Raw genomic sequence first — 24,625 nt, 5'->3', positions numbered from 1 at the left:
CGGCGTCTGTGCTGTTGGTGTCGCGGACTGGAGACACGTTCGGTGCGGGTTGTTCCAACGTTCACCTTGTTGCGGGCATGAAACCTCGCAGGGTACTCTCCGTACTCTCCGTGGGCCCCACCGCTTCCAACTCGCTCAAAAGCGCAGCCGAGCCGCGGTGGATCAGTGCGACTTCCCGTCCCATAGACATCATGCACGGTTCGCCAGCGTTACCAGGCCGTCGATGAACAGGCGGCTCGAGTGTGAAGCTCTTCCCGCAAATTGCCCGGGCTCAAGGCGCCGCCGTTACGTCGCGCCACGATAAGCCAAGTGTTTCGAACCCCGTCCAATTTCAAAGTCGTTTTTGACGCAGCTGTTCATTTGTGCTCCGAAACCGACCTGGTATATCGTGCTTAAGCCCCTCGAAGGGTAGATAGTAGATAACGGGCGTGAGACAAATACAAAGGTTCACATTTACAGCCCAGGAAGGCCGGCGGAAGTTAACGATCTGCCTTCTCCTGTCAGACCTGGCCTGGCCATGGGCTGACAAGCTCACGGTATCGACTCGCCTCGGCACGTGACCCACCACACGTCACTCGGCGGCTGCCAGCGCAAGCCCTACGCAACTCACCACCAAAACCATTCCAATCCCATCGAGAAGCATCTTCATCAAAGATGCCGCACCGGACGCTCTTCCGTTCGGAGCCCGTCTCCTTGGTGCAACTCTACCTTCCATCAGAACTCTCCCGTCCCGCCGTATCTGCCCTCGGTGAGCTTGGCACTATCCAATTCCGTGACCTCAACTCTGAGGTCTCCGCCTTCCAGCGTTCGTTCGTCAAGGAGATCCGAAATGTTGATGAGATGGAGCGTCAGCTTCGTTACTTTGGGGCTCAGTGCGAGAAGTACGGCATTCAGGTCAAGGCGGTGCCTCAGGGTGCTGTTAACACTCGTGCCCCTTCTTCCAATGAAATCGATCAGTTGTCTGAGAAGACGTCTCAGTATGAGCAACGCTTGAAGCATCTCAATGAGTCTACTGAGACTTTGGAGAAGCGTTATGTCGAGCTCGTCGAGCTTCGCCACGTCCTGAGGGAGACCGGTGTCTTCTTCGATAGAGCCCACGGACAGCAGGACCAGATCCGTTCTTCCACCGACGTCGACACTGCGCCTCTTCTCGACAACGCCGCCGATATCGAACAAGGTGACGGCGTTGGAGACGGCCAGCAGAACCAGAGGTCCGCCATGACCATTGGTTTCGTCACCGGTGTCATCCCCCGCACCCGCGTCAACGCCTTCGAGCGTATCCTCTGGCGTACCCTCCGCGGTAACCTCTACATGAACCAATCCGAAATCGAGGAACCCATCGTCGACCCCACAACCGAAGAACAAATCGAGAAAAACGTCTTCATCATCTTCGCTCACGGTCCTCAGATCTTGTCCAAGATCCGGAAGATCTCGGAGGCGTTGGGTGCAGATTTGTATGAGGTTGATGAGGATCCGCAGGAGAGGAGGCGTCAGGTTGAGGAGGTTAATACGCGTCTTGATGATATTAATGCTGTGTTGAGCAATACGCGTAATACGATGTATGCTGAGCTCCGCATGATTGCTGAGACTCTTACGAGCTGGTTGACGATTGTCAAGAAGGAGAAAGCTATCTACCACACCCTCAACTTGTTCAACTACGACCAGAACCGCAAGACGCTCATTGCTGAGGGATGGTGTCCCACCGAGAACCTAGGTCTCGTGCAGAATGCTTTGAGGGATGTCACGGACCATGCCGGATCTCAGGTCCCCATCATCCTCAACACTTTGCACACCACCAAGACGCCTCCTACCTTCCACCGCACCAACAAGTTCACCTCCGGTTTCCAGAGTATCATCGACTCGTACGGTATCGCCACCTACCGCGAGGTCAACCCTGGTCTCATCGCTATCGTCACTTTCCCGTTCTTGTTCGCTATCATGTTCGGTGATCTCGGTCACGGTCTCATCATGTTCACCGCTGCCTTCGTTCTCATTTGGTACGAAAAGTCCCTCGCTCGCGTGGATTACGGCGAGATCTTTGGTATGGCTTACTATGGTCGTTACATCATTCTCCTCATGGGTGCGTTCTCGATGTACACGGGTCTTATCTACAACGACTTGTTCTCGAAGAGTATGCTCATTTGGAAGAGTGGATGGAGGTGGCCGGAGCACTTCGAGGTTGGTGATGTGGTTTCTGCACACCAAGTCGGCGTATACCCCGTCGGTCTTGACCCCGCGTGGCACGGAACTGACAACGCGCTCTTGTTCACCAACTCTTACAAGATGAAGATGTCTGTCATTCTTGGTGTTATTCACATGACTTTCTCGCTTTGCTTGTCTTTCTTCAACCACCGCTTCTTCAAGTCTCCGCTCGATATCTGGGCGAACTTTATCCCGTCCATGCTCTTCTTGCAGTCCATCTTTGGATACCTCGTCATCACCATCATCTACAAGTGGTGCGTTGACTGGTCCACCACCGACTGGGCTCCTCCCGGTTTGTTAAACATGCTTATTTACATGTTTTTGTCTCCCGGTACGGTGGATGAGCCGCTTTACAGGGGTCAAGCTACGGTGCAGAAGATCTTGTTGATGATCGCGTTGATTTGTGTTCCGTGGTTGTTGTTTTTGAAGCCCATGTACCTCCGCTGGGAACACAACCGTGCTCGTGCGGCTGGATACCAGGGATTGCCTACTACCCACGGTTCCCAGCAACGCGTTAGCGCTGCTGACGACGATGACGATGAGCTGGCCGGTGCTGTCATCTCTGAGGAGATGCATGAGGAGGAGGAGTTTGAGTTTGGTGAGGTTATGATTCATCAGGTTATCCACACGATCGAGTTTTGCCTTGGATGTGTCTCGCATACCGCTTCTTACTTGCGTCTCTGGGCTTTGTCTCTCGCGCATAACCAGTTGTCCGTCGTATTGTGGGACATGTCGCTCGGTAACGCCCTCAGTATGTCCGGTGTGACGGGTGTCATCGCGCTCGTCGTCATGTTCACCATGTGGTTTGTGTTAACTGTTGCGGTGTTGGTCGTTATGGAGGGTACTTCGGCTATGTTGCATTCGTTGCGTTTGCACTGGGTTGAGGCTATGTCTAAGCACTTTGAAGGAAATGGGTATGCGTTTACGCCATTTTCTTTTGAGGCGATTGTGGACAACCGTGAGGCTTAAAAGTAGACCGGAAATCCATAGTGGGAAAAGATGTCTTTTAGGCTAGGAATCTAAATACCGTCCTGTTTATTTCTTCTTTCGTGGTTTTCTGTTCGGCTTCGGTGCTTCCCTGATTTCGATGTCACCGCCAACGCCTTCTCCACTTGCTTCCACTCTGTCTCTCATCGTCAATGCCATCATCAAATCCGTCACTTGTTCCCTCATCTCTGCTAACTCCTTATCCCGTTCTTCCTTATCCTTCATCAAGAAATCGACGCGCTCCAGGATGGATTTATTCATGCTCTTCTCCTCCCTCCACTCCTTCTCCATCGTCCGCACCATATCCGTCAGCTTCCCCGCTTTTGCTTCAGCCTTAGTCTTCTCGCTCTCCAACTTGGGTAATATTTCTCTCGTCAGCGTCGCATGCTCAACTTGAAGCACAGACAACGCCGTCGTCGTCTCGTCCAGCTTTGTCTTAATTTTCTCCGCATCCGCCGTAGCTTTCGAGGCTTTATCCACCGCCGTAAGTAGTTTATCCTCATAATACTGCCGCTGTGAATCCAATTGGCTTTGGAGAAGATACGTATACTCTAACCCCACCGCATCCAATTTATCCCTCGGGACATAATCACCGGGTTGTGGTGCAGGCGCGTACATACCCGGACCCGTTGAGGAGGCAGATGGTAGCTCGACCAATTTCCCGTCCGCCTTGTTTTGGATGAGACGGTGGACATAGGAATCATTCACGTAATCCCATACTCGCTGTGTTTCAAGTTCCAGCGCGTATAGATGATTCGTCTCGACGTAGTGACTGTAGGCATGTGCTTCGTCATATCGCCCACATCCGATATTCCCACAAATCAGGCAGATCCAGAGATTTGAGACGGCGCCGCAGGAGCCGCAGCGGGATGCCTCGGAGGACTGGGTTGCGACGTCTTTCTTTTGGGAGTACCGGCATACGGGACACGTGCTGTCACCCCATTTGCTCAGACATTGACAGTGGAAGGTGTGTTGGCAGAGAATTGTGAGGAGGCCTGTCACAGATGCGTCCATACGCTCTAAACATACTGGACACGTGGGAAGTTCTCGAAGGGCAGGGGTAGGCGGCGGTGGTGGTTTCGAGTGTGGTGGGGTTGGGATGACGGTTCCGGTTCCGGTACCCGGGGGTGATGATTCGGGCGTGAAGGGATCGTCAAGGAGGTAGGAGAAAGAGGGTGGCGGGGATGTTGAGGATTGGAAGGTGATTGATTTGATGAAGACGGCGTGTGCGGTTTCGGGTTCCATGGAGTTGAAGGGTCGGCCATTGTAAGCTGCTTGAAAAGCTTTCGCGGCCTCTGTTTCTCGGAATTTCATGAGGACCATATATCGATTCGGTGCCGCCGTGCGAATCATTCGGAAATGCGAGACACCATCTCGAGCCTCCGGAGTCAAAAATCCTAGGAAATCGGACGCTGTCATATAACTCGGCACGGCGAGGATCGCTACAACCTTGTCTTCTTCCGTCATATTTTGACCTGCGGAGAGGGCTTCAGGGACAGGAGGTTCATCATCTTCACTGCGGTATAGATGAACAATTCCGATGCCAAGCTCAGCCGTGCCGGATTCTAGGCCCCTTCCAGCATCGTTGATGGGGATAAATTGTCCATCCCCGTCTTCACTCTCTTCTCGTGCTCCAACACAATCCACGTTGCATGCCCACCCAATGAGATCCCGGCACACATCCACTCCGCAACCCTCCTCTCATCGTTCGGAAACAGATAGGAAGGGAGAAAGCGGATGAGGAGGGAGACATCGGTTGCGGTGCCGTATTGGGCGGAGAACATGTCTTGAGCATGGAGGGCGTTACCTTCTGTCCAGGTCAGATTTGGGAGGTCGTGGATCTGTTCGTTCGTCAGTAAAGAGTACACGTACATATGCCTCAATACAAACAGCATACCTTTCTGTGGCCGTGGTTCCTTTGGTCGAAGGTGACGATCACTAGATCCTTTTGTACCCGGCCTTCCTTCTTCGCGTCCGCATGAGCCTTGAGGATCGCATGAACGGGCGCTTCGTAACGGGGTTCAAGGGCGTATCCAAGGCGTCCGTGGAGGAAGAATAGCACGCTCAGTTCGCGGGGAGTGCTGGAGAGGTTCTCGAGGCCATAGACGTGGGTGGTCAGTCCGGCAATAGTGAATTCAGCTCGTGAGGTCATTGTAGTCGATGGTGGTGAGTTCACGGGCACTGGAGCGGGGATCTCGCGGAATCAGGAACCCGCGACCGCGAACGCACCCACGCGTACACGACCACCAAAACACTCCACCATCCTTTGAAGGAGGGCAATGCCCTTTCACCTGACATTCGAGTTATACCCCGTATCAGCATTTACCTCCTCTCCCAAAGTTCTCGAACAACTACAAAGCATTCATCCGGAGATCATCCGGCAAACAACGGCGACACAGGAGTCGCATATACCCAAGGATATCTTCGAGAAGTTACCGTCGCATCACAGTTGCGGCATTGGGCTTGGGCTTTTGAGAGGTAGGAGAGCAAGTTATTTCGCTGGGAAGAAAGCCGCGAGACCGCCGAAGCTCTCTGTGAAGCCAAAGGAGGAATCGAAAGGAGTTCCTCCCACGCCAGCGACGCCGACGAAGGCTACTTTACAAGCGGATAACGACAACGAGAAGCAAACTCCACAAATCGATCAGAGGCTGGGGCCAGTATCCGTGGACTGGATGGATTACTCTGCCGCCTTGAAGGGTGAGCATTCAGGGCCGAAGGGTACTGCAGCCAAGCATCGCGCACCAACAACCCAACCGCCTAAATGTGATTATTGGGTGCCCGGATTATGAGAAGTTGATGAGACACCGTACCGGGACGTCCAACCTTCCTTTCTCCGCCCCGCATATCCCTAAATCTCTCCTCGAGACTCTGAAGGAACTCGACCCGGCAGCGATGAAAGATGGCTTGGAGAGATTACATGGGAAGAGCGTATGTGTACTCAGTGGCGGCGCGGATCAACTCGTACCGTGGGATTGTTCGGATGAGTTTGTTGGGAAGGTAAGGAGGGACCCGGAGATTGAGAAGTATATTAAGGTGTACGAGGGGGTTGGACATGAGGTTACACCGGAGATGGTAAGAGAGACGGCGGAGTTTGTTATCAAGGCTATGGGAGGGTCGTCGTCTTTGACGCTTGTAGATCAATCATGATCATGTTACTCACGGGCTCAACTCCTGCAGCTCTGTTTGGTGGTTAGAAGAGGATTACTAAGAAGCACCGGTTATGCGATGACATCACTGCCTTCATACAAAGAGCTGCGCGCGAGCACATGTGGCTCGATTTCCAAGGGTCCGCAGCTGAGCGAGTGTCAATTGCAAGCTTGTTGGGATTTCATCGAGTTCACGCGCGCGGCCGCAAGTCTTCGTGTAGCTGAGCTCAGCATGAGTAAGCGCTCCAGAACCTCTGGGAGGTCTGAGTATGGGCAGGTAACGGTTTCCTTTTTCACCGCCTTTGAGCTGAATACGAGAGCCACAGACGTAAGGACGACGATATTCGTGTCTACGTAAAGACATATATCCACTTCTCGATCGATAGTGTTTTTGTAAAGTGAACGGATAAATCCAGCCAAGCTCGACCTTCGTTGCTTCTCGGGAACACGGCACGCTACGCCGATGTCGATCAATATAAGCCCGGGGGCTCTATACTCCCGAGAGTCGCGCATCTCTCTACATCTTCCTCCTCGAGCTCCGTCCTCACCTTCCGAGCGTACACCAAGCACTGCCTCGCCTCCCTTACGTAAGCGCGCGCCCCTTCCTTTGCGTGCATCAGCAGTCCAGCTCCCGCTCTACCCGTCGACAGCTGCAGGCGCATGCGTGACAGGCGAACCTCTTACGCAGGCGAACCTTATCACCCGGCACCGGCACCGGCTAGGGACATCGTGACTGCATGGGTGGAAATTGCACGCGGCCGTGGCAGCTCAGCTCGGTCTAGACCGGAAGGAAAACGGTTGCTTTTTTCGACTGGAAAAACTTGTAGAGATGACTGGGTTCTGCTGTTCACGCTGCTGCGTTGGCATCTGCTCCGTCTGGTCCGATAGGCGCAGTGTAATCGGGTTCGCGTGGCGGCTTGTGAGACCGGCGATTTGTACTTTTCCCTCTTCGCAGCAAGCAGACGTCTCCAGCTGGTCTTACATCGCCCTATGCCTAGGCCGGCTCAATGTGGTAAAGTAAGTCACCACACACATAAGCCAGCCAGCAAGCAGCCTACGTAAAGGGGTCCATCCTGCCGAATCACTGCTTCCCTTGCTACTGTCAACAGCATACATTCCACCACCAGCAGAACATGTCATCGGCAGACCAGTATCAGCAGTATTCAGACAGTCAGCAGCAATCACAGCAACAACAACTGTACCATGCAGAGACCGTCCCATCCACATCCGGCTTCGACGGCTCAGGCGCACCCATACACGCACCAGCATACAACCCGGCTTACAACATAAACGTACCACAGCCCAATGTCAACGTCCATGGGAACGCGGCATACGCACAACACCAAGCTCTTCGCGAGAGTTTCGCGGCACAGATGAAGCAACAGCAACATCTCCAGGCACGACTCGCGAGCTTTGGCTATGCGCAGCGAGTACCGCAGGCAGGGACGGTGGGCGCGTTGTTGGCGCAGACTGGAGTTGGGAGTTATTCGAGTATGTTGGATGAGCGTGATCGGATGGGGATGGGTGGGATGAATGCTATGCCCGGGACGGGTATGAGCCCCGGATGGGCAGGACGTGGCAAACCTACTCCACCAAAGGATGTTGAGCCCCCGAGACACAGGATTGATGTTGCTGTAAGTTTTTTGAGGCCTTCCGAGTGAGGTGTGTGGGATGTGCGCTGATATGTTGCGTGTTGCCACAGTGTCAAAGATGCCGTCGCAGAAAGATCCGTTGCAGTGGTGCGGTAGGCCACCTCGAGAACAAGTGCAATCACTGCGCCAAAGCAAACCACGTCTGCGAATTCATCAACCGACCACCTTCCAACCAGTCTTCACCCGCGTGCTCACAGCCAAACTCGCCCACGCAGCACCACGTATACATGGGCGCACAGTACGACATGGGCGGAACTTTGAGGGGGGCTGGAGTTAATGCTCATAGACCGAGTTTGACGACAAACAGCTCGTCGAGTTCGGGAGGAAGCGTCGCCGGCTGGCCGATGACGCAAGCGGGTATGGACAATATTGCTACGATTCAAGCACAGCAGGCTAGGTACCAGGCGATGAAGAGGCTTTCTATGCCGAATGTTGGAATGATGTCCAACACCGTCTCGCATCACGGCAGCCATCCCTACAACTTCAACGGAGTGCCTTTGCGCAGTTACACGATGCCTGTGCCTCCGACGCAGCCGCATCTTGATCAGTCTCAGCAGCAGATGTTCGCTACGCCTGGGTACACCGGTATCCTCCAGGATGACTTCGCTATGCCTACGTCTACCGGCATGCAGCAGAATTACTCGCAGCAGCAAATGCCGCACCCGGCTCCGATCGTGCCGTCTACGCAGAATACCGACACACCTAGCCCGAGCATGAGTGAGAGTCCGCTGGGTGGGTCTTCTTCGCCTGTGCAGACGTTTGTGGCGTCTCCTGCTACCGCGACACCGACTGGGCTGGAGGGGAAGCCTAGGCCGGGATTGTCGACGCTTTCCTCTTTGTCGACGATTCCGACTATGTATTCGAACCCTACCACCGCTGCTACGAGTACCGCTTCTTTGCACATGCACAAGAGCGGGCTCATCCCTACTTCTGCGGATGGTTTGAGTTTGTTCACGCCAAACACGGAGAAGAGCATGTTCAAATTTCTGAAAGACATGACGCCTTCTCCCGCAATCGGCGCAGGGCTCGTTGACGTCACGAAGGGAGGATTGGAGGTGCAAGCACCCGCTGCAGAGAATGACGAGAAGCCTGCCTCCATCGACGTCAAGAATGAGGTGGAGGCTTAGGTATGAGAGTGAACAAACGAAGAGTATGTGAAGAATATGTGTTGAATGTGCGACAGGCCGGTCCTTGTCTGGTTTATATCTTTACTTAATTGGGCACGGGCACAAGGGAAAATACGGCTTATAGACTGCGTAGTTATCTCCTTCTTTCTTTATTTTTCTGGGTTATCGATATTGGGGTTTTTGATCATACCACGCTCCTTGGGAAGAGCTTCGAGCATATACACGGCATTGTTGCATCGGAGATTCCACCCCTCGATTTGAGGAATGTTTGACGATATAGCTTTAGGCTTTTTGGCTGTTGGTTTGAAATGATATGTATTATCATCTTGAATGTGCTTTTGCAAGAAATGAAACCCGATCGTAAAGAAATGAACCCAAGAACGCCTTTTGTGTGTTTCCCATAGACTTTTTTGTCTGTACACCGCAGTGTCCTGACTGCCCGTTGCTTAGTGCTTGCTCTTCTTCTCCTTCTTCTGGGTGGGTTGTGCGTCCTCGGGCAATAATGAGCCCTCGACAGAGATGATCTCGCTGGAGCTGTTCAAACTGTATATAGCATGTTAGCCAAGAGTTCAAAACCGTTGGAGAAATGCGTTTGTACCTCATCACAGTAAACGCAATCTTTCCGTCCACGACATTACCATCCGCATCAGTCCACTGTCCCTCACCCGTCTCAAAATCCTCATTGAAACTCCAATTCTTCGGAATCTTCTTCCTCGAGATCGCCGCATTGAAAATCCCATGCACCAACAATCCAATGTGATCCGGACTCTGCAAATTCACATACCCCTCCAACTTTCCTCCCCGTTCAGGCTTCCACACGAGGAATCGCGCACGCGCCCAGACGCAGGCGAAGGGGGAGTCGTACATGACTTTTGCGGAGCGGTCGAGGAATTGGAGGTTGGAGTGGGCGAGGATGACACCACGGGCTGCTGGGACGTAGGACATGATCATGGAGTCGAAGTGGTCGCGGACGCCGAGGGTTGGGTTTGCGGTGTAGAGGGGCGGGAGGGAGACGTGGACTTCGAGGGTGACAAAGTGGTATGGAGAGCCGACGAGATCGGTGTTGATAGTGGCCTTGACGTCTTCGATACCGGCGGCAGCGGAGGCCTCGGCGAGAGAGACGGGCATGTCGTCACCGGTTGAGGTATGGGACTTCTTGTGCTTCTTCCTCCTCTTTTCTTCTCCGTCTACTGATCTTCTGCGCTTCGAGTCTGTTGCTATGTCGGCCATTGCTGCTGATTTTGCTGCTCTTCCTTCTCTTTACTCTGTTCTCCTCGAGGTTCGTATCTCAGCTTTTTCTTAGACCGGGCCTGCATTCGCATCGCAGCCCCGGACATCGGTAGATGGGATTAGACTGTAGGAGGCGTCAGATCCCTTGCAACTATCTCGAATATCCTTGTTATACTGATCGACAGCTCCTCCCAATACGAACAGTGCTACCGAGGTCATTCATTCTTATCGGTCTCACGTGCTCGAAATTTCGGTCGCCTCCAGTAATTGTACTGCAGGTTCTCGATACAGAAAATCTAGGCAAACAGTGCAGCTTCGAACAGTCGTACAGACTGAGCTCAGGGAGAATGTCAGATGATCAGAAGCACAGACAATTCAGGCAGAAGCAGGCCGGTCCCAAGGCGGATCGCAAGAATGCCGCAAACAAGAAGTTGGGATCAACAGGTCAGAATGTGAAGGCCTATGCGCCGAACAGCGCTCGTCGTGCGGAGAGGCAGGCGAGGAGATCTGCGGATGTTGGGCAGAAGAAGTTGCATGTTCCTATGGTTGACAGAACACCGGATGAGGCGCCGCCGGTCATTGTTGCTGTTGTTGGCCCGCCTGGTACTGGAAAGACTACATTGATCAAGTCGCTCGTCAAGCGATTCTCGAAACACTCTTTGTCCGACATCAAGGGTCCCGTTACTGTTGTCTCCGGAAAAACCAGAAGATTGACCTTCATTGAATGCGCCAACGACATCAACTCCATGATCGACATCGCCAAGGTCGCCGACCTTATCCTCCTCCTCATCGACGGTAACTTTGGTTTCGAAATGGAGACGATGGAGTTTCTCAATATCCTTGCGCCACACGGTATGCCCAAGATCATGGGTATCCTTACCCACTTGGACTTGTTCAAGAAGCCCGCCACTCTCAGAGCCCAGAAGAAGCGCTTAAAGCAGCGTTTCTGGACTGAAATCTACAATGGAGCGAAGTTGTTCTACCTTTCTGGTGTTATCAACGGACGGTACCCCGATCGAGAAGTTCTTAACTTGGCACGATTCATTTCCGTTATGAAGTTCCGACCATTACAATGGAGAAATCAGCATCCTTACCTCCTTGCGGATCGTTTGGAGGACCTCACTCCGCCCGAGCAGGTTCACGAGAACCCAGGATGCGACCGCACCATCACCCTTTACGGCTACCTTCGTGGAACCAATCTCCCGGCTTCCGGTGCCCGTGTGCACATTCCCGGTGTCGCTGATCTCACGTGTGCCGAAGTCTCCATTCTCGACGATCCCTGCCCAGCACCCGGCGCAGCAAAGAAGCGAAGGTCACTGTCTGAGAAAGCCAAGCTCATCTACGCGCCCATGTCCGACGTCAACGGTGTCATGTTCGATAAGGACGCAGTCTACATCAATGTTCCCGGCAACTTTACCCGAAAGGAGAAGTTGGCACTCAAGGATGATGGTGCTGCGGTGGATGAGAGCGACGAGAGTGAGGGAGAGTATGATGGGTTTGGGGAGCGGATGATCATGAATTTGCAGGACATGAAGAATAAGTTGGGAGAGGCTGGGGAGCAGGGGTTGAGGTTGTTTAGTGGAGGTGATGCGTTGAAGGAGGTTAAGGATGATGGGCCGGCGGATACGGGTCGTAAGGGTCGTCGTGTGCCGACAGCGTTTGCGAATGGTGCTGCTGCTACTGCTGCTGATGACGATGACGAGCTCGAGGGTCTCGATGATGGAGAGGACGAGGAGGAGGATGACTTTGATGAGGATGTTGATGGTGAGGCGCGGATTGGTCAGGACGATGAGGATCAGGAAGAGGAGGACGTTGCGTTCGCTGAGTCTGATTCTGATATGGGTGATTACTCTGATGACGAGGATATTCATGGTGCGCTGCGGTGGAAGTCTAATATGCGCGAGAACGCTGAGAAGATGTTCCATGCTAAGCGTCGTGTCGATCTGAATAGGTTGATTTACGGTGATGATGCTCTCACTTCCGACGTCGTTATCCGCGAGTGGCGAAAGTCGAAGGGCCTCTTGAACGAGGAAGATATCGAAGAGGAGGATATCGAGCAGGCGGATGAGGAGGAGGACTTCTTCAAGCCTGTCGGTAAGGACGAGAAGTCTAAGAAGGAGGAAGAGTGGGTTGACAGGACTAAGGCGGACGTGAACTTGGATGATCTCGATGAGTGGGATGATGAGCAGACTCTTGAAAGTATCCGGAATAGATTCATCACTGGCAGCTTGGCTGACCAGAAGAAGGACGGTGCTGAGACTGATGGTGAGACTACGGCGGTCGAGGATGAGGATGCTGATGAGGTATATGGTGATTTCGAGGATATGGAGACTGGTGAGGTCTTTACTGGTGAAGGCAAGGAGTCATCTTTGGGTGACGACAAGGTTGAAGAGGGAGAAGAGAAGACTGAGGAGATGGATCTCGATGCTGAACGTGCAGCTAATGCACGGAAGAAGGAAGAGCTTCGCTTGAGGTTCGAGGAGGAAGACCGTGGTGACAAGGAAAGCAAGGAGGACTACGACTGGCATGAGGAGCAGAAGGCCAAGATTGCTAAGCAGCTTGAGATTAACAATGCTGCGCTTGGTGATCTTGACCCTGTCTCGCGTGCCAAGATTGAGGGTTACCGTGCTGGTCAGTACGTTCGTCTCCTCTTCCACAATGTCCCTGCGGAGTTTGTTCAGCACTTTGACCCCAAGTACCCCGTCGTTGTGGGTGGTCTCTTGACTACCGAGGAGAAGTTCGGTTTCTTGCAGGTGCGTATCAAGAAGCATAGATGGCACAGAAAGATTTTGAAGACGAATGACCCGTTGGTGTTCTCTCTTGGTTGGAGACGTTTCCAGTCTATCCCCATTTACTCCATCTCCGATTCACGGACGAGAAATCGTATGCTCAAGTATACGCCTGAGCATATGCATTGTTTCGCTACTTTCTATGGGCCGATGACTGCTCCTAATACGGGCTTCTGTGCGGTTCAGACTGTTGCGAATAAGCTCGCGACCGGTGCCTTCCGTATCGCGGCGACGGGTGTCGTCTTGGATTTGGATCAGAGTACTGAGATTGTTAAGAAGTTGAAGTTGACTGGTGAGCCTACCAAGGTCTACAAGAACACTGCGTTCATCAAGAACATGTTCAACTCTGCTCTTGAGGTCGCCAAGTTTGAGGGTGCGAACATCCGCACTGTTTCTGGTATCCGTGGTCAGATCAAGAAGGCACTTGGTAAGCCTGAGGGTCAATTCCGTGCTACTTTCGAGGATAAGATCTTGATGAAGGATATTGTCTTCTTGAGAGCATGGTACCCTGTCAAGCCTCGCAAGTTCTACAACCCTGTCACTTCCCTCTTGTTGCAGGACAAGACTGCGTGGGAGGGTATGAGGTTGACTGGTGCAGTGAGAAGGGAAATGGCCGTCGCTACCCCACTTCCTGCCAACTCCCAGTACCGTCCTGTCGAGCGGAAGACTCGCAAGTTCAACCCTCTTAAGGTCCCTCGTGCTTTGCAGGCTGCTTTGCCATACGCATCTAAGCCTCGTATCATGAACGCGCAGAAGAAGCCGACGTATATGCAGAAGCGTGCCGTCATCGTCACCGACTCTGCTGAACGTAAGGCTAGGGACTTGATGCAGAAGGTGCACACCCTCAACGCGGACAAAACCCGCAAGAGGAAGGAGAAGCAGGAGGAGCGCAGGGGGGTCTACAGGAAGAAGGTCGAGGAGGGTTTGGTGAAGAAGGTTGCAAGGGAAAAGAAGGAGACGAAGCAGTACTTTGAGAAGCAGAGGAAGAGGGGTATCCACAGCGAAGGTGGAGGTGGCAAGAGGCAGAGGACTGACTAAAACTACACATTCACTTCGGCATTTTTCTTTTCGTTTTTCGATAGTATACCGGCGCATTTTTTGTTTAGCATTTTGATAACAGGATTTTATCATTTTCTTTGAATGTCCCCTGAGCGACACTCCCACGGTCGGGCCTCGCCTATACCTCGACTCCTGAACACATCAAATCCTCTCCGTTACCCCAAGCGGCCTACTACAACCAACAGTCTTCGCTTCACAGTTCGCTCAAGCAAAGCTCTTCTTTACTTCTTTGTACAAGCGTTTGAAGCTCCATCACTTTCGCGTCTACAACAGCAATGTCCCCTGCCGAAGAATTCCAAGATGATATCTCCGCTGAAGAGGAAGAAGAGGTACCACGAAGACCTGAGGGTGGGTTCCTGTTCTGACTCGTTTTACAGCTCTTCTACGACATCGATGAACTCCAGAACCATGGTATTTACCCCTTTTTACCCAACTATATGCGGCATCGTGCTCACGTTGCGAACAGGAATTGGTCAAGCCGATATTCAGAAACTTCGGGCCGCTGGAATCTGTACTGTGACGGTAAGTTGTTTGCCGCTTTCTTTCTTATAGTATCTGGCTAATTACTTCCAGGCTGTTCAAATGTGGACGCGTATGCGGCACCCTAGCATTCATCCGGGATATATGCTCATCCGTCCTCACCATAGGTCGTAACTTGCTCAAGATCAAGGGGTTTAGTGAGGCGAAGGTTGATAAATTGAAGGAAGCTGCTACCAAGCTTTGTGTACATATCACAGCGTCTTACTTTCATTACGGCGATGCTAAATTTCGTTGATAGCCCGCCAGTTTCAACACCGCCATGGAAGTCTCCCACCAACGCAAACGCGTCATTCATGTCTCCACCGGGTCGAAGGCCCTCGATGTAATCCTTGGTGGCGGTATCTGCTCCATGTCTCTCACGGAGGCGTATGGAGAGTTTAGATGTACGTTTGCTTGTGGTTTGTGTGCCTCTGTTTTCCTTGTGATAATTAACAGGCGTACATAGGTGGTAAGACCCAGATGGCTCACACGATGTGTGTTGTTGCGCAGTTGCCCAGGGAGATGGGGGGTGCAGAGGGAAAGGCTGCTTATATTGATACTGAAGGTGAGGGTATAGTGGTCATGTTACTAGCACTGCTTAACGCGTCGCACAGGTACCTTCCGTCCTGATCGTATCAGGGCTATTGCGGAGAGATTTGGTGTCGATCCCGAGCAAGCTTTAGAGAATATTATCGTTGCTCGGGCTTATAACTCTGAGTAAGATCCTTCGACCTGGTGCTTATCAGTTTGCTGACGACATCTTACAGACATCAGTACGAGTTGATTCAGAAGGTTGAACAATCATGTGCCGAAGAGAAGGGCGTCTACAAGTTGTTGGTAGTCGATTCCATTATGGCACTGTTTCGTGTTGATGTGTGTGATTTTGTCTTTTGTGTTGACGATTTGCTGATTACATGGTAGTACTCTGGTCGTGGTGAACTCTCTGAACGTCAGCAGAAGCTCAACATCATGCTCGCTCGTCTTGCCCGTTTGTCCGAGCAGTTCAATGTTGCCGTCTTCTTGACCAATCAGGTATTTAGCTGAGCTCAAGTTCACACTCAACTTCTGACGATGTTAACTACAGGTCCAAGCTGATCCCGGTGCCTCGATGATGTTTGCAGCTGCTGATAAGAAGCCTGTTGGTGGACACATTCTCGCGCACGCGTAGGTTCTTTAACGTGTTGGAAGAGCGATAATTGACATGAAACCTACAGGTCCGCTACGCGTATCTTCCTTCGCAAAGGAAGGGGTGAGGAGCGTGTCGCTAAGCTTCTGGACAGTCCGGACATGGCAGAGAAGGAGGCGAGTTATCAGATTACGGAGGGAGGTATTTCGGATTTGACTTCATAGATGTCTGTGATATATACGGGAGGTTTAATTATGATTCACTGCGGGTGACTTTCTTATGAGAAGCGGACCGTGCACTCTTATAAGATCCTTCCCGTGGAATGTGTCAATCGCTCGTAGCGGCAACTCTAAAACATAGGCGGGCTCGGATAGGTGAGACTCGAACTCGCCACCAGCGCAGGATGTGCCAAGATGACCTACACTCTATAGAGCTTGTGCACAGAGCACACCGGACCCGGGAATAATTTGCGTTGCAATCGCATATCGTGCAGAAATCGTCATCACCCTCTTCGCTTGCCGGCCTCCTGATCTTCGCTCTCTTCAACGACGCGCATACAACCCTCCCTTCTGATCCCTCGATACCTATCACAAATATGCTCAGTTCTTTGTTGAGCATGGCTTCTGCGCTCCTCCTGCCCTCTCTCGTGCAAGGAGTTTGCGAATGCGGTTACCGCACCTCTTCCGGTGACATTTGGCAGTACGCAATCGTCACCGATTTTGCCAACATCACGTCGCTTTCCTCTTCCAACTTTACGAGCGACTGGGATATCCAGACATGGAATACCAATTCTTCCAATCACCCGTACCAGATGCAAAATACAGAGAGCAACGTCTGGCTCCAGGATGATATGTTGTGGATGCAGTGTTCGGCATACAATTCGAGCGATGACTTTGTCTATACTTCTGAGACTGTGACGAACCGCAGTGATATCTTCCGTGGTTCGTTCCGTGCAATGTTCCGTGTTACGGGTGGGCAGGGCGCGGTTGCTGGGTACTTCACTTACTATAATGACACCAATGAGTCTGATATCGAGATCTTGACAGCTGACAATCAGACCACCATTCACTACTCCAACCAACCTGATGTCATTGACGGAGACACCGTTGACGGATCTTCCTACGAGGACACCTTGGTCAATGGCCTCAAGTGGACCGAGTACATCGAGCACAGACTTGACTGGTACCCCAACCAGACGGATTACTACGCCAACTACACTCACGCCCAGACAAACTGGTACCACGCTCCCGAAGAGCCATCGAACGTGATCCTCAACATGTGGTCCGACGGTGGTGTCTGGTCCTCTGGTCCTCCGACTTCTGATGTCGTGATGCAGATCAAGTATATCAAGCTGTACTTTAACACTACGAATTCGCTGGCTCAGATGAACGAGACGTGTACGGGTGAAGTTTGTGATGTTGATGGTAATAGAACGGATCCGAATCCGCTGACTGCTTATCCGAGTCCTACGGCTACCAGCAGTGTTGAGTCCAGTGCGAGTGAGACGGCGTCGCTCTCTGCTAGTGCTTCGGGTTCGAGTTCGGGAGCTGTGAAGGTTGGGTCGAACTCTGCATTGATGTCTGTAGGATTATGGTTGGGTGGTGCATTCATGGTGGGATTATTGGCTTAGACTGGGCATTGAAACGGGACGTTTCTTTGGCATGAACGGTTTTTAATAGCGTATTGTTTTCAATCTTTTTCTTCGAGTTCAACTCTTCTACTAAGATATTTTATGAATGGTATTCCAGCTCAGCTTTGCACCAATCATCCAGTCAACATTACATCCCCCATATATCACCAACCAACCATTTACCTCAAGCGGGAGATGATAGCCTCAGTGTACTCCCTGGTAGAAGCCTTGCCACCCAAGTCACCAGTGATGGACTTGCCCTCAGCAAGAACATCGAAAGCAGCGCGCTCGATTCTGTGAGCCTCGTCGTTGAGGGACATGTGACGGAGCATCATGAGGGAAGAGAGGAGGAGGGCAGTGGGGTTAGCGAGACCCTTACCGGCGATGTCGGGAGCGGAACCGTGGACGGCCTCGAAGATGGAGGCGTCACGACCGATGTTACCAGAAGGAGTCAAACCGAGACCACCGATCAAACCGGCGCACATGTCGGAGAGAATGTCACCGTACAAGTTGGGCATGACCATGACGCGGTCGTTGTAGGGGAGGGGGTCGGTGACAATCTTCAAACAGGCGTTGTCGAGAAGCTCGGCGTCGAGGGCGATGTCGGGGTACTCCTTGCCGATCTCGTTGGCGAGGTTCAAGAAGAGACCATCGGACATCTTCATGATGGAAGCCTTGTGGACGACGGTAACGCGCTTGCGGCCGCACTCACGGGCGTGGTTGAAAGCGAAGCGGATGACACGCTCGGAAGCATCCTTGGTGATGAGCTTGATGGACTGAACGACACCGGGAACGACGACGTGCTCGATACCGGAGTACTCTCCCTCGGTGTTTTCTCTGATAAGGACGATGTCGACGTTGTCGTAGGCAGTCTTGAATCCAGCGACAGACTTGCATGGACGCAAGTTGGCGAAGAGGTTGAAGGTACGACGGAGAGTCAAGTTCAGCGAAACGTGACCCTTACCGATGGGGGTAGCGAGGGGACCCTTAAGGGCGATAGTGTTCTTCTTGATGGAGCGGACGGCGTCCTCGGGGATGGCGGACTTGCCGTCAACGAGGATAGGTCCGACATCGACGGGCTCCCACTCGATAGGGACGTGAGCAGCCTTGAAGATATCCTTAACAGACTCCGAGATCTCCGGACCGATACCGTCACCCTCGATCAACGAGACGGTGAAGTTGCCGTTGCCGTTCTTCTTACCGGAGAAGGCACCAGTGGCACCGGCGGTGGAAACCTGGTTGTAGCGGCGGGCGACAGCCTGCCAACATCAGACGTTAGCAATGATCGGATATCAGATCGCATCGTGGGGTCGGCAATTGGAGAGATCAAACAAAAAAGCGAAGGATCTCTCGGAGAGGAAGAGCTCCACGACGAGGGAGGAGGGATCGGACGTACCGGGACAACGGAACGGGCGCGGAATGCGGATCGGCCTGCGGAGAACATTTTCGAGGAGGATGTTTTGGGAGGATATATGGGTGTTGCAGTTTCGGACGTCAATCGCTTCAAAACCTCGTCAAGCCACGGGAAGTCGCCGGGGGTGCCGGCACAAGCGTCGGACGAGTGGAAGGCCTTCTGCTGGGAGAGACTGGAGGCAATACTCGTCTAGAAGCTCTTCGAAAAGAAGTAGAACGCTCAATAGACAGATCCATACAGTGGCCGGTTGGGGTGGTGGTCAGTCCCTGGGGTATGCGGCGACGTAAATACGTGACGTGACGGCACAGTGAGAGTCGAGTAAATGAGTCGATTATTTAGATGAACTACGATCCAGGTTCAGAGAATGCTGCCATCTTACGCAAATACAACCTCGACTCCCTAGAACCTCACCACTGGAAGGACACCTCAAGACCAAAGCCTGCGTCGAGCAACTCTGCTTATGGTGCACGGCGAGCTTCGCGGTATGAGGTGTTGCAGCAGGAGGAGGATCCGGCAACGGAGATCGATGAGCTGTCGCAAGATGATAGTGATCCGCTAGGGATGGTGGATTCGGTGTCGAATGTGCTGCGGAGGAAGGGTATCCAAATCGATACGGATCCTAAGGTTCGGGCGCAGTATATGATTACATCGAAAACTTTCCAGCCTCGGACGTTTCTGCGAGATATTCACGCCAATGCATCATACTCAGAACTCCGGACTGGTCAGGACTGGCTACAACACTCTATCGAGCAACGGCGGGACGATGTGAAAGAGCTCGTTGGTCAAAACTTTGACCGCTTCGTGACAGCTAAATCAACGATCGACGACGTGTACCAGGACATGAAATCTGCAACCCTGAATAGGGAGAACGACTACGGTATCGGTGCACTGAAGAGTGCGACGTTGGATGCGAACGCAAAGGCACAACAGATCTTCACGCCAATTATGGAGAACAGGGAAAAGGCAAATACGCTCCGTTCAACACTAGGAGTCCTAGATCGGTACAAATCATATTTCAACCTTCCATCGACACTGCTGGATTGTCAAAGGAGAAAGGATCACGAGGGGTTGATTCGCGAGTATCGCAAGGGTGAGAATTTGTTCAAGGAATACAAGGCTTCGGATCCGAACCAGCAAGGGACGGCTTTGATGGTTAGTCAACGGAGGATCTTTGAGAAGGTATGGAATGAGGCGCAACGGATTGTGGATAACTGGAAGAAGGATCTTTGGGATGGGTTGAGCGGTGAGGGGAAGACGGACGAACAGCAAATGAAGGCAATAGGGTACGTCGAGGTTTGGCATTGCATCAATTGCTCAAAGTTGACCTCATGACGTGCAGATACCTTCTCGAAATTGGCATTGACGACAATCCTATCTGGCAATACCTCCAAGTACGACACAACCGCCTTCGCAACATGATCACCGCCACCTTCGAACAAGACCGTATCCAATTCGAAACCCTCCGCCGCAAACTCGCAGCGAAACCGGCACCATCAGTAAAGCAACTCGTGTCCTACCTCCGCGTTCCTTTCCATCCAAAGCAGGAGTTTGCGTTCCAGTGTGATTCTGAGGAAATCATCGAGATGTGGGAGGCTCTCGGCGATTTCGTGGATGATATGATGAGTGAACTCGGTGCGCATCTCTTGATTGAGTTCTGGCGTACCGTCCAGAGTTTCGTCGATGGAAAGGCGCAGAAGTCAATGCCGACGGGTCCGAACGGTATCTCCAAGAAGCACCTGTCGCTGGATCAGATGCAGGTGGCACAGTTACGGGGCATGGTGGAAGGTCTTGTGTTGTTGATTTGTCGACTTATGGGGGAGTTTATTTCGAGTCCGCCTGTGGCTTTGATGGCTGATGATATGGAGCCGTCGACACCGGTTGGTGGTGTTCCGCCTGTTCCGGCTCTACCTGCAGTGAATGGAGGAAAGGTTCTTGCGTTCGTGCCGGCTCATGCGAATGCTGTTAGTACGTCGAGATATTTGTCGTCTACGCTTAGGGAGATCGCACAAGCTGTCGGTGAAATTCATTCTCTTGGGCTTTCATCTACAGTGACTGATGCGTTACGAACTGTTTTGGGAACGGCGATGCAGCACTTTAATGACGCGGTGTGTAAGGCTTGGCAACAAGATACCAAGCACCTTGTCCGTCTGGAGAACTGGACTCGTGCGACGGAGAATCATGACAATACAGGATTCCCCCGCGCAATTCAGTCGTACACGAGAGCTATCATTGCGAATGCTGAGAAGATCTTGAATGTGGCCAATACGACTTCGGGAAGTGCTGTTCAGAAGGTACCGCAGGTTATGCCTACCGCGAAGATGATCGGCGCGGTGCGGTCGACATTCTTGAGCGGGTTGTATACTGTACAGCAGGATATCTGCAGTTTAGCGCTGTCATTGAATGCTGTGCCGACACCCACGACAAAGAAGCGCATTTCTGCAGTGACTGCTGAGGAGATCAGGGAGGTGGACGCAAGTGATACAGACACCCGCATTTTGCTTACGGTCAGCAATCTGGCGGAGATGCAGGAGAGTGTCATCCCGAAGCTCATCAACCAGTTCGAGTTGGCATTCTCTTTGGGTATGACAGAGGATCTTAGGACGCTTATCAATGTCCTCGAACAAGCAGATGACAGGCTGTTTAAGCGGTATATCAGTGGGAAGGCCCGTGTTGTATCGGAGATTATCAGAGGTGGTGTGCTCAATTCGGGTATTCCTTGGGCAACTTTGCCACGGCCGGTCGAAGTACACAGCTATGTATATGACGCCCTCGTTACGCTCGTTTTGGTTCATTCCCAGGTCTGGACGTTGACACCGAGTTTGCTTGGACGCATCATTACTGCGCTTACCAACTCCTTGGCACAAGACCTTCTGGACGCTATCCGCGGGATTGACCGATTTGGTGTGGGTGGCATGCTTCAGGCAACTCTTGAAGTGGAATTTTTCCACCAGACACTGAGTCAGTTTGTTGATTCCACTGCGGGTGAGAAGCTCAGCATGGTCTACAGAGCCATCGAAGACGGGTACACTTCATCCGATGTCTCCGCCGAGGACCTACAAGCTGAGCTTGGACATGTCAAGCACCTATTGCAACACGCTAGGAAAGCAACGGCGACTCAGTTTGCTTGTTTCAGGAAGAGTAAGGGTGATCGGGCAAAGTCAAAGGGAGACGCTGAACGCAGAGATGAACGGCCTAGGGAGGCTAGTAGGCATAGGCAGCAGGGAAACTTAAATAATTTGGGACCGGTTGAAGCAGCGTGATATTGGGAATTGGCTTTTGTTGTGGAGTTTTTGTCATATGAGTTTACCTATTTGGAAGAATCGAGATTCTATATCGAAATGTACCAGCCTGTTTAACGGAGAATAATATATTGCCGAGGATGTGCCGAACAGGCCCCTTTACTCAGCTGACCTCGGTAACCTGCTCATCCAGATAGACGTCACTGAAGGCACGGGCGAGGCAGCGAAGCATGGGGCAAAGGCACAACATGTACGGCACCCAAGAGAACTCCTTTCAATATATCATACCATAATCAAGTCCATAAACTATAACTGTTCAATCATTAACTCACACATGTTTAGCCAGGCATGTTCAGATTTACGCCATTTGCTCATCCTCATCATAGTACATCCTTTCATCTCCATCCATTCTTGCATCCATGCCAGGGAACTCCTCTGACGGCAAAGTCTGCACGGCGCTGGGCGTGGTGGAAAACGCACTGGGCATGCTATTGGCAGGTCTCGGAGGTGGGTTGACCCAGGTCAGCTCCACGCTGCCGACATTGGGAATCTCCTTGCTTGCTACTGCCATGAATTTCTCGGCAGTGCGGCGGTCCTTGAAGGTGACAACTTGCTTTCCGGTGCTATCCCTCTCGACATTCTCATATTCACCAACAGTAAAAAGGTACTCCCTCAAAGCTTCCTCCTTATCTCCAGCGAGATTGCCAATGGCTACCTTCTTGGTGCGGTTATCGAGCTTCATGGAGCCTCCACCGACGAACCCACCCCTCCCACGTCCACGGCCTCGACCACGGAAGGATGGGTCGAAGCCTCCGCGGTACGAACCGCCCCGTCCACGACCACGCCCTCGGCCGCGGTATGAACCCTCGGGCGCATCTTCTACTGAAACACCCAATGCCTCGGCCTCGGCCTGCAAAGCCGCTAGTTGCGCCTTCAAAGCTTCGCTCTGGCCCTCCGGCTTCTGCTCAGTCTCAATTGCCATCTCATCCTCGTCCACCTCCGCCGCCGTTCCTTCCGCAGTCGCGGCACCAGCGGTAGCTCCGGCAGCCTTGATTCTTTCCATGAGTGCTTTCTGTTCAGCGGACTGCTTGGTGAGGAAAGCTTCCTTTTGCTTCTCGAGTTCGAGCCTTCTCTGTTCCATCTCCGCTTTCTTGGCTTTGCGCTCTTCGAAGAGTCTCTGAGCCTCTGCAGCCTTCCTCTTGACCTCCTCCATGTCGATGGGCGGTTCCTCCGGCTTAGGTGGCCGTCCATCTGTAGACTCGTTTTCGCTCTTTTTCCAGTACACCTTGACAAAGCGGTTGTGGAAGATGGGCGCGGGATCCGACCAAGCCTTCTTAGCAGTATCCCAGTCCGGGAACTTGATAGAAGCACGCTTCCGACCTTCAAGGTTGACTTCCTCGACTGTACCAAACTGGGAAAAGTACTCCTTGATTGAGTCGACATCATGCTTATCCTCGGGAACGTTGTCAACGACCAGGGTAGTAATGGTCTTGTCCTCCTGTTCTCCGCGACGGAACTCTGTCCTTCCAGGCATTGAACCTCCACGTCCGCCGCGAGCACCACCGCGAGCACCACCGCGTCCGCCTCGGGCAGCACCCGCGAACACCAAGTTTGCTGAAGGATCATATTCCTCATCTTGCTTGCCCAATGAGATGGCATCCATGCCATGATCGTAGGGGCAGGTATCACCGCGCATACAGTAACCCTTTCTCTGATAATCATGACATATACCCCTCTTTCTGCCTCCCTGAGGACCTCCCATACCTGGGAAAGGCGGCATGCCTGGAAATCCACCATTCTGCATCATCTGCATGGCCTGTGCTAGTGCCTCAGGGTTGGGTGGCCACATACCTGGCATATTGGGCATACCAGACATGAGATCGGGCATAGGCAATGGCGCCATCATCCCTGCAGAAACACCTGGGCCACCCTGACGGGGTGCTTTGAAGTTTCTTGTACCAGTGAAATTATTGGCGGTGGAGTCTGTTGCGCCGAATGAGCGCTTACGGGACCCAGCAGCAGGGCCAGTTGGAGGTGCAGCGGTCATCGGGACATCGGCCTGAGCAGCTGCTGGCACAAAGGCTGGAGCAGTGGCGGATAGGTCCCGAGAAGCGGGTGCCGCTGCTGGTGCACTACCGCCGTTATATGCTTTGCTCTGGAGCACTCCAAAGAGCTCGCCCACAAATGGCTCCGTTTTGTCGCCCAGGAAATCACCCAACTGCGCAGTACACGTCTGCTTTGCCTCCTCTACGGGCGCATTGTCGTCAATGCCAGTGAGGACAGTAATCACGTACTCGCTCATAAGCTCCGTGTCCGCATCAGAAAGAGTCTTGAGCTGCTTGGCGAGCCATAGCGTGAGTTGCTGAACTTCAGCTTCGTTAACGAACATCTTGAAAGGAATGTTCTGATCCGTCACGCTTGAATGCCTTCTCGATGCGATGTGATGCAAGTTGCGTACGGCGGCGGCGTACGAGGTGTAGCGCACGTGACCCCTCCCAGCATGCT

The 24,625-nt window shown here is 52.6% G+C and overlaps 9 protein-coding genes across 9 annotated transcripts; 5 read left to right on the top strand and 4 right to left on the bottom strand.

Moving 5' to 3' along the window:
* The first annotated feature begins 1,530 nt into the window (after positions 1–1,530).
* On the top strand, positions 1,531–3,217 carry SAICODRAFT_30085 (V0/A0 complex, 116-kDa subunit of ATPase). Its single transcript, XM_019167584.1, has one exon. The coding sequence runs from the start codon at positions 1,558–1,560 to the stop codon at positions 3,169–3,171; it is 1,614 nt and encodes a 537-aa protein (XP_019024447.1). The 5' UTR covers positions 1,531–1,557; the 3' UTR covers positions 3,172–3,217.
* Positions 3,205–6,206, bottom strand: SAICODRAFT_112526 (zf-UBP-domain-containing protein). The gene is made up of 2 exons (XM_019165321.1): positions 5,981–6,206; positions 3,205–4,858 (listed from the first exon to the last, which is right to left on the bottom strand). The coding sequence occupies exons 1-2, from the start codon at positions 6,031–6,033 to the stop codon at positions 3,238–3,240; spliced, it is 1,674 nt and encodes a 557-aa protein (XP_019024446.1). The 5' UTR covers positions 6,034–6,206; the 3' UTR covers positions 3,205–3,237.
* A 1,493-nt stretch (positions 6,207–7,699) lies between these two features.
* SAICODRAFT_30083 (uncharacterized protein) lies at positions 7,700–9,178 on the top strand. Its single transcript, XM_019167583.1, has 2 exons — positions 7,700–7,969; positions 8,038–9,178. Exons 1-2 carry the CDS (start codon positions 7,709–7,711, stop codon positions 9,112–9,114), a joined length of 1,338 nt encoding a protein of 445 aa, XP_019024445.1. The 5' UTR covers positions 7,700–7,708; the 3' UTR covers positions 9,115–9,178.
* A 266-nt stretch (positions 9,179–9,444) lies between these two features.
* Positions 9,445–10,395, bottom strand: SAICODRAFT_30082 (uncharacterized protein). The gene is made up of 2 exons (XM_019167582.1): positions 9,713–10,395; positions 9,445–9,657 (listed from the first exon to the last, which is right to left on the bottom strand). Exons 1-2 carry the CDS (start codon positions 10,342–10,344, stop codon positions 9,561–9,563), a joined length of 729 nt encoding a protein of 242 aa, XP_019024444.1. The 5' UTR covers positions 10,345–10,395; the 3' UTR covers positions 9,445–9,560.
* A 261-nt stretch (positions 10,396–10,656) lies between these two features.
* On the top strand, positions 10,657–14,191 carry SAICODRAFT_79558 (DUF663-domain-containing protein). The gene is made up of 2 exons (XM_019171160.1): positions 10,657–11,773; positions 11,822–14,191. Exons 1-2 carry the CDS (start codon positions 10,692–10,694, stop codon positions 14,169–14,171), a joined length of 3,432 nt encoding a protein of 1,143 aa, XP_019024443.1. The 5' UTR covers positions 10,657–10,691; the 3' UTR covers positions 14,172–14,191.
* A 2,262-nt stretch (positions 14,192–16,453) lies between these two features.
* SAICODRAFT_7051 (concanavalin A-like lectin/glucanase) lies at positions 16,454–17,467 on the top strand (the record flags this gene model as incomplete). The annotated part of the gene is made up of 1 exon (XM_019170580.1): positions 16,454–17,467. The coding sequence occupies one exon, from the start codon at positions 16,454–16,456 to the stop codon at positions 17,465–17,467; it is 1,014 nt and encodes a 337-aa protein (XP_019024442.1).
* A 179-nt stretch (positions 17,468–17,646) lies between these two features.
* Positions 17,647–18,938, bottom strand: SAICODRAFT_91783 (uncharacterized protein; the record flags this gene model as incomplete). The annotated part of the gene is made up of 2 exons (XM_019171772.1): positions 18,864–18,938; positions 17,647–18,726 (listed from the first exon to the last, which is right to left on the bottom strand). Exons 1-2 carry the CDS (start codon positions 18,909–18,911, stop codon positions 17,647–17,649), a joined length of 1,128 nt encoding a protein of 375 aa, XP_019024441.1. The 5' UTR covers positions 18,912–18,938.
* A 47-nt stretch (positions 18,939–18,985) lies between these two features.
* Positions 18,986–22,141, top strand: SAICODRAFT_91781 (uncharacterized protein; the record flags this gene model as incomplete). Its single annotated transcript, XM_019171771.1, has 3 exons — positions 18,986–20,164; positions 20,221–20,765; positions 20,796–22,141. The coding sequence occupies exons 1-3, from the start codon at positions 19,221–19,223 to the stop codon at positions 22,139–22,141; spliced, it is 2,835 nt and encodes a 944-aa protein (XP_019024440.1). The 5' UTR covers positions 18,986–19,220.
* Positions 22,142–22,312: 171 nt separating this feature from the next.
* On the bottom strand, positions 22,313–23,913 carry SAICODRAFT_30078 (uncharacterized protein). Its single transcript, XM_019167581.1, has one exon. It carries the CDS (start codon positions 23,898–23,900, stop codon positions 22,479–22,481), a length of 1,422 nt encoding a protein of 473 aa, XP_019024439.1. The 5' UTR covers positions 23,901–23,913; the 3' UTR covers positions 22,313–22,478.
* Between the last annotated feature and the right edge of the window lie 712 nt (positions 23,914–24,625).

The sequence above is a fragment of the Saitoella complicata genome (genome assembly GCF_001661265.1).
Source record: "Saitoella complicata NRRL Y-17804 unplaced genomic scaffold SAICOscaffold_10, whole genome shotgun sequence".
NCBI lineage: Eukaryota > Fungi > Ascomycota > Saitoellomycetes > Saitoellales > Saitoellaceae > Saitoella > Saitoella complicata.
The sequence above is the reverse complement of the archived record's forward strand: the minus strand, read 5'-3'. Positions and strand labels throughout refer to the sequence as shown.

Bases quoted from the DNA above. Each gene is read 5' to 3' on its own strand.
- SAICODRAFT_112526 (XM_019165321.1), bottom strand. From the start codon at position 6,033: ATGCGGGGCGGAGAAAGGAAGGTTGGACGTCCCGGTACGGTGTCTCAT. The intron at 4,859-5,980 runs TCTCATAATCCG...TGTGTGCCGGGA, and splicing joins GGTACGGTGTCTCATCAACT to TCTCATTGGGTGGGCATGCA.
- SAICODRAFT_30083 (XM_019167583.1), top strand. From the start codon at position 7,709: ATGAAGCAACAGCAACATCTCCAGGCACGACTCGCGAGCTTTGGCTAT. The intron at 7,970-8,037 runs GTAAGTTTTTTG...GTGTTGCCACAG, and splicing joins GACACAGGATTGATGTTGCT to TGTCAAAGATGCCGTCGCAG.
- SAICODRAFT_30078 (XM_019167581.1), bottom strand. From the start codon at position 23,900: ATGCCGCCTTTCCCAGGTATGGGAGGTCCTCAGGGAGGCAGAAAGAGG.
- SAICODRAFT_30085 (XM_019167584.1), top strand. From the start codon at position 1,558: ATGTATGCTGAGCTCCGCATGATTGCTGAGACTCTTACGAGCTGGTTG.
- SAICODRAFT_79558 (XM_019171160.1), top strand. From the start codon at position 10,692: ATGTCAGATGATCAGAAGCACAGACAATTCAGGCAGAAGCAGGCCGGT. The intron at 11,774-11,821 runs GTTGGCACTCAA...GAGCGACGAGAG, and splicing joins AACTTTACCCGAAAGGAGAA to TGAGGGAGAGTATGATGGGT.
- SAICODRAFT_30082 (XM_019167582.1), bottom strand. From the start codon at position 10,344: ATGGCCGACATAGCAACAGACTCGAAGCGCAGAAGATCAGTAGACGGA. The intron at 9,658-9,712 runs GTACAAACGCAT...TGCTATATACAG, and splicing joins ATTGCGTTTACTGTGATGAG to TTTGAACAGCTCCAGCGAGA.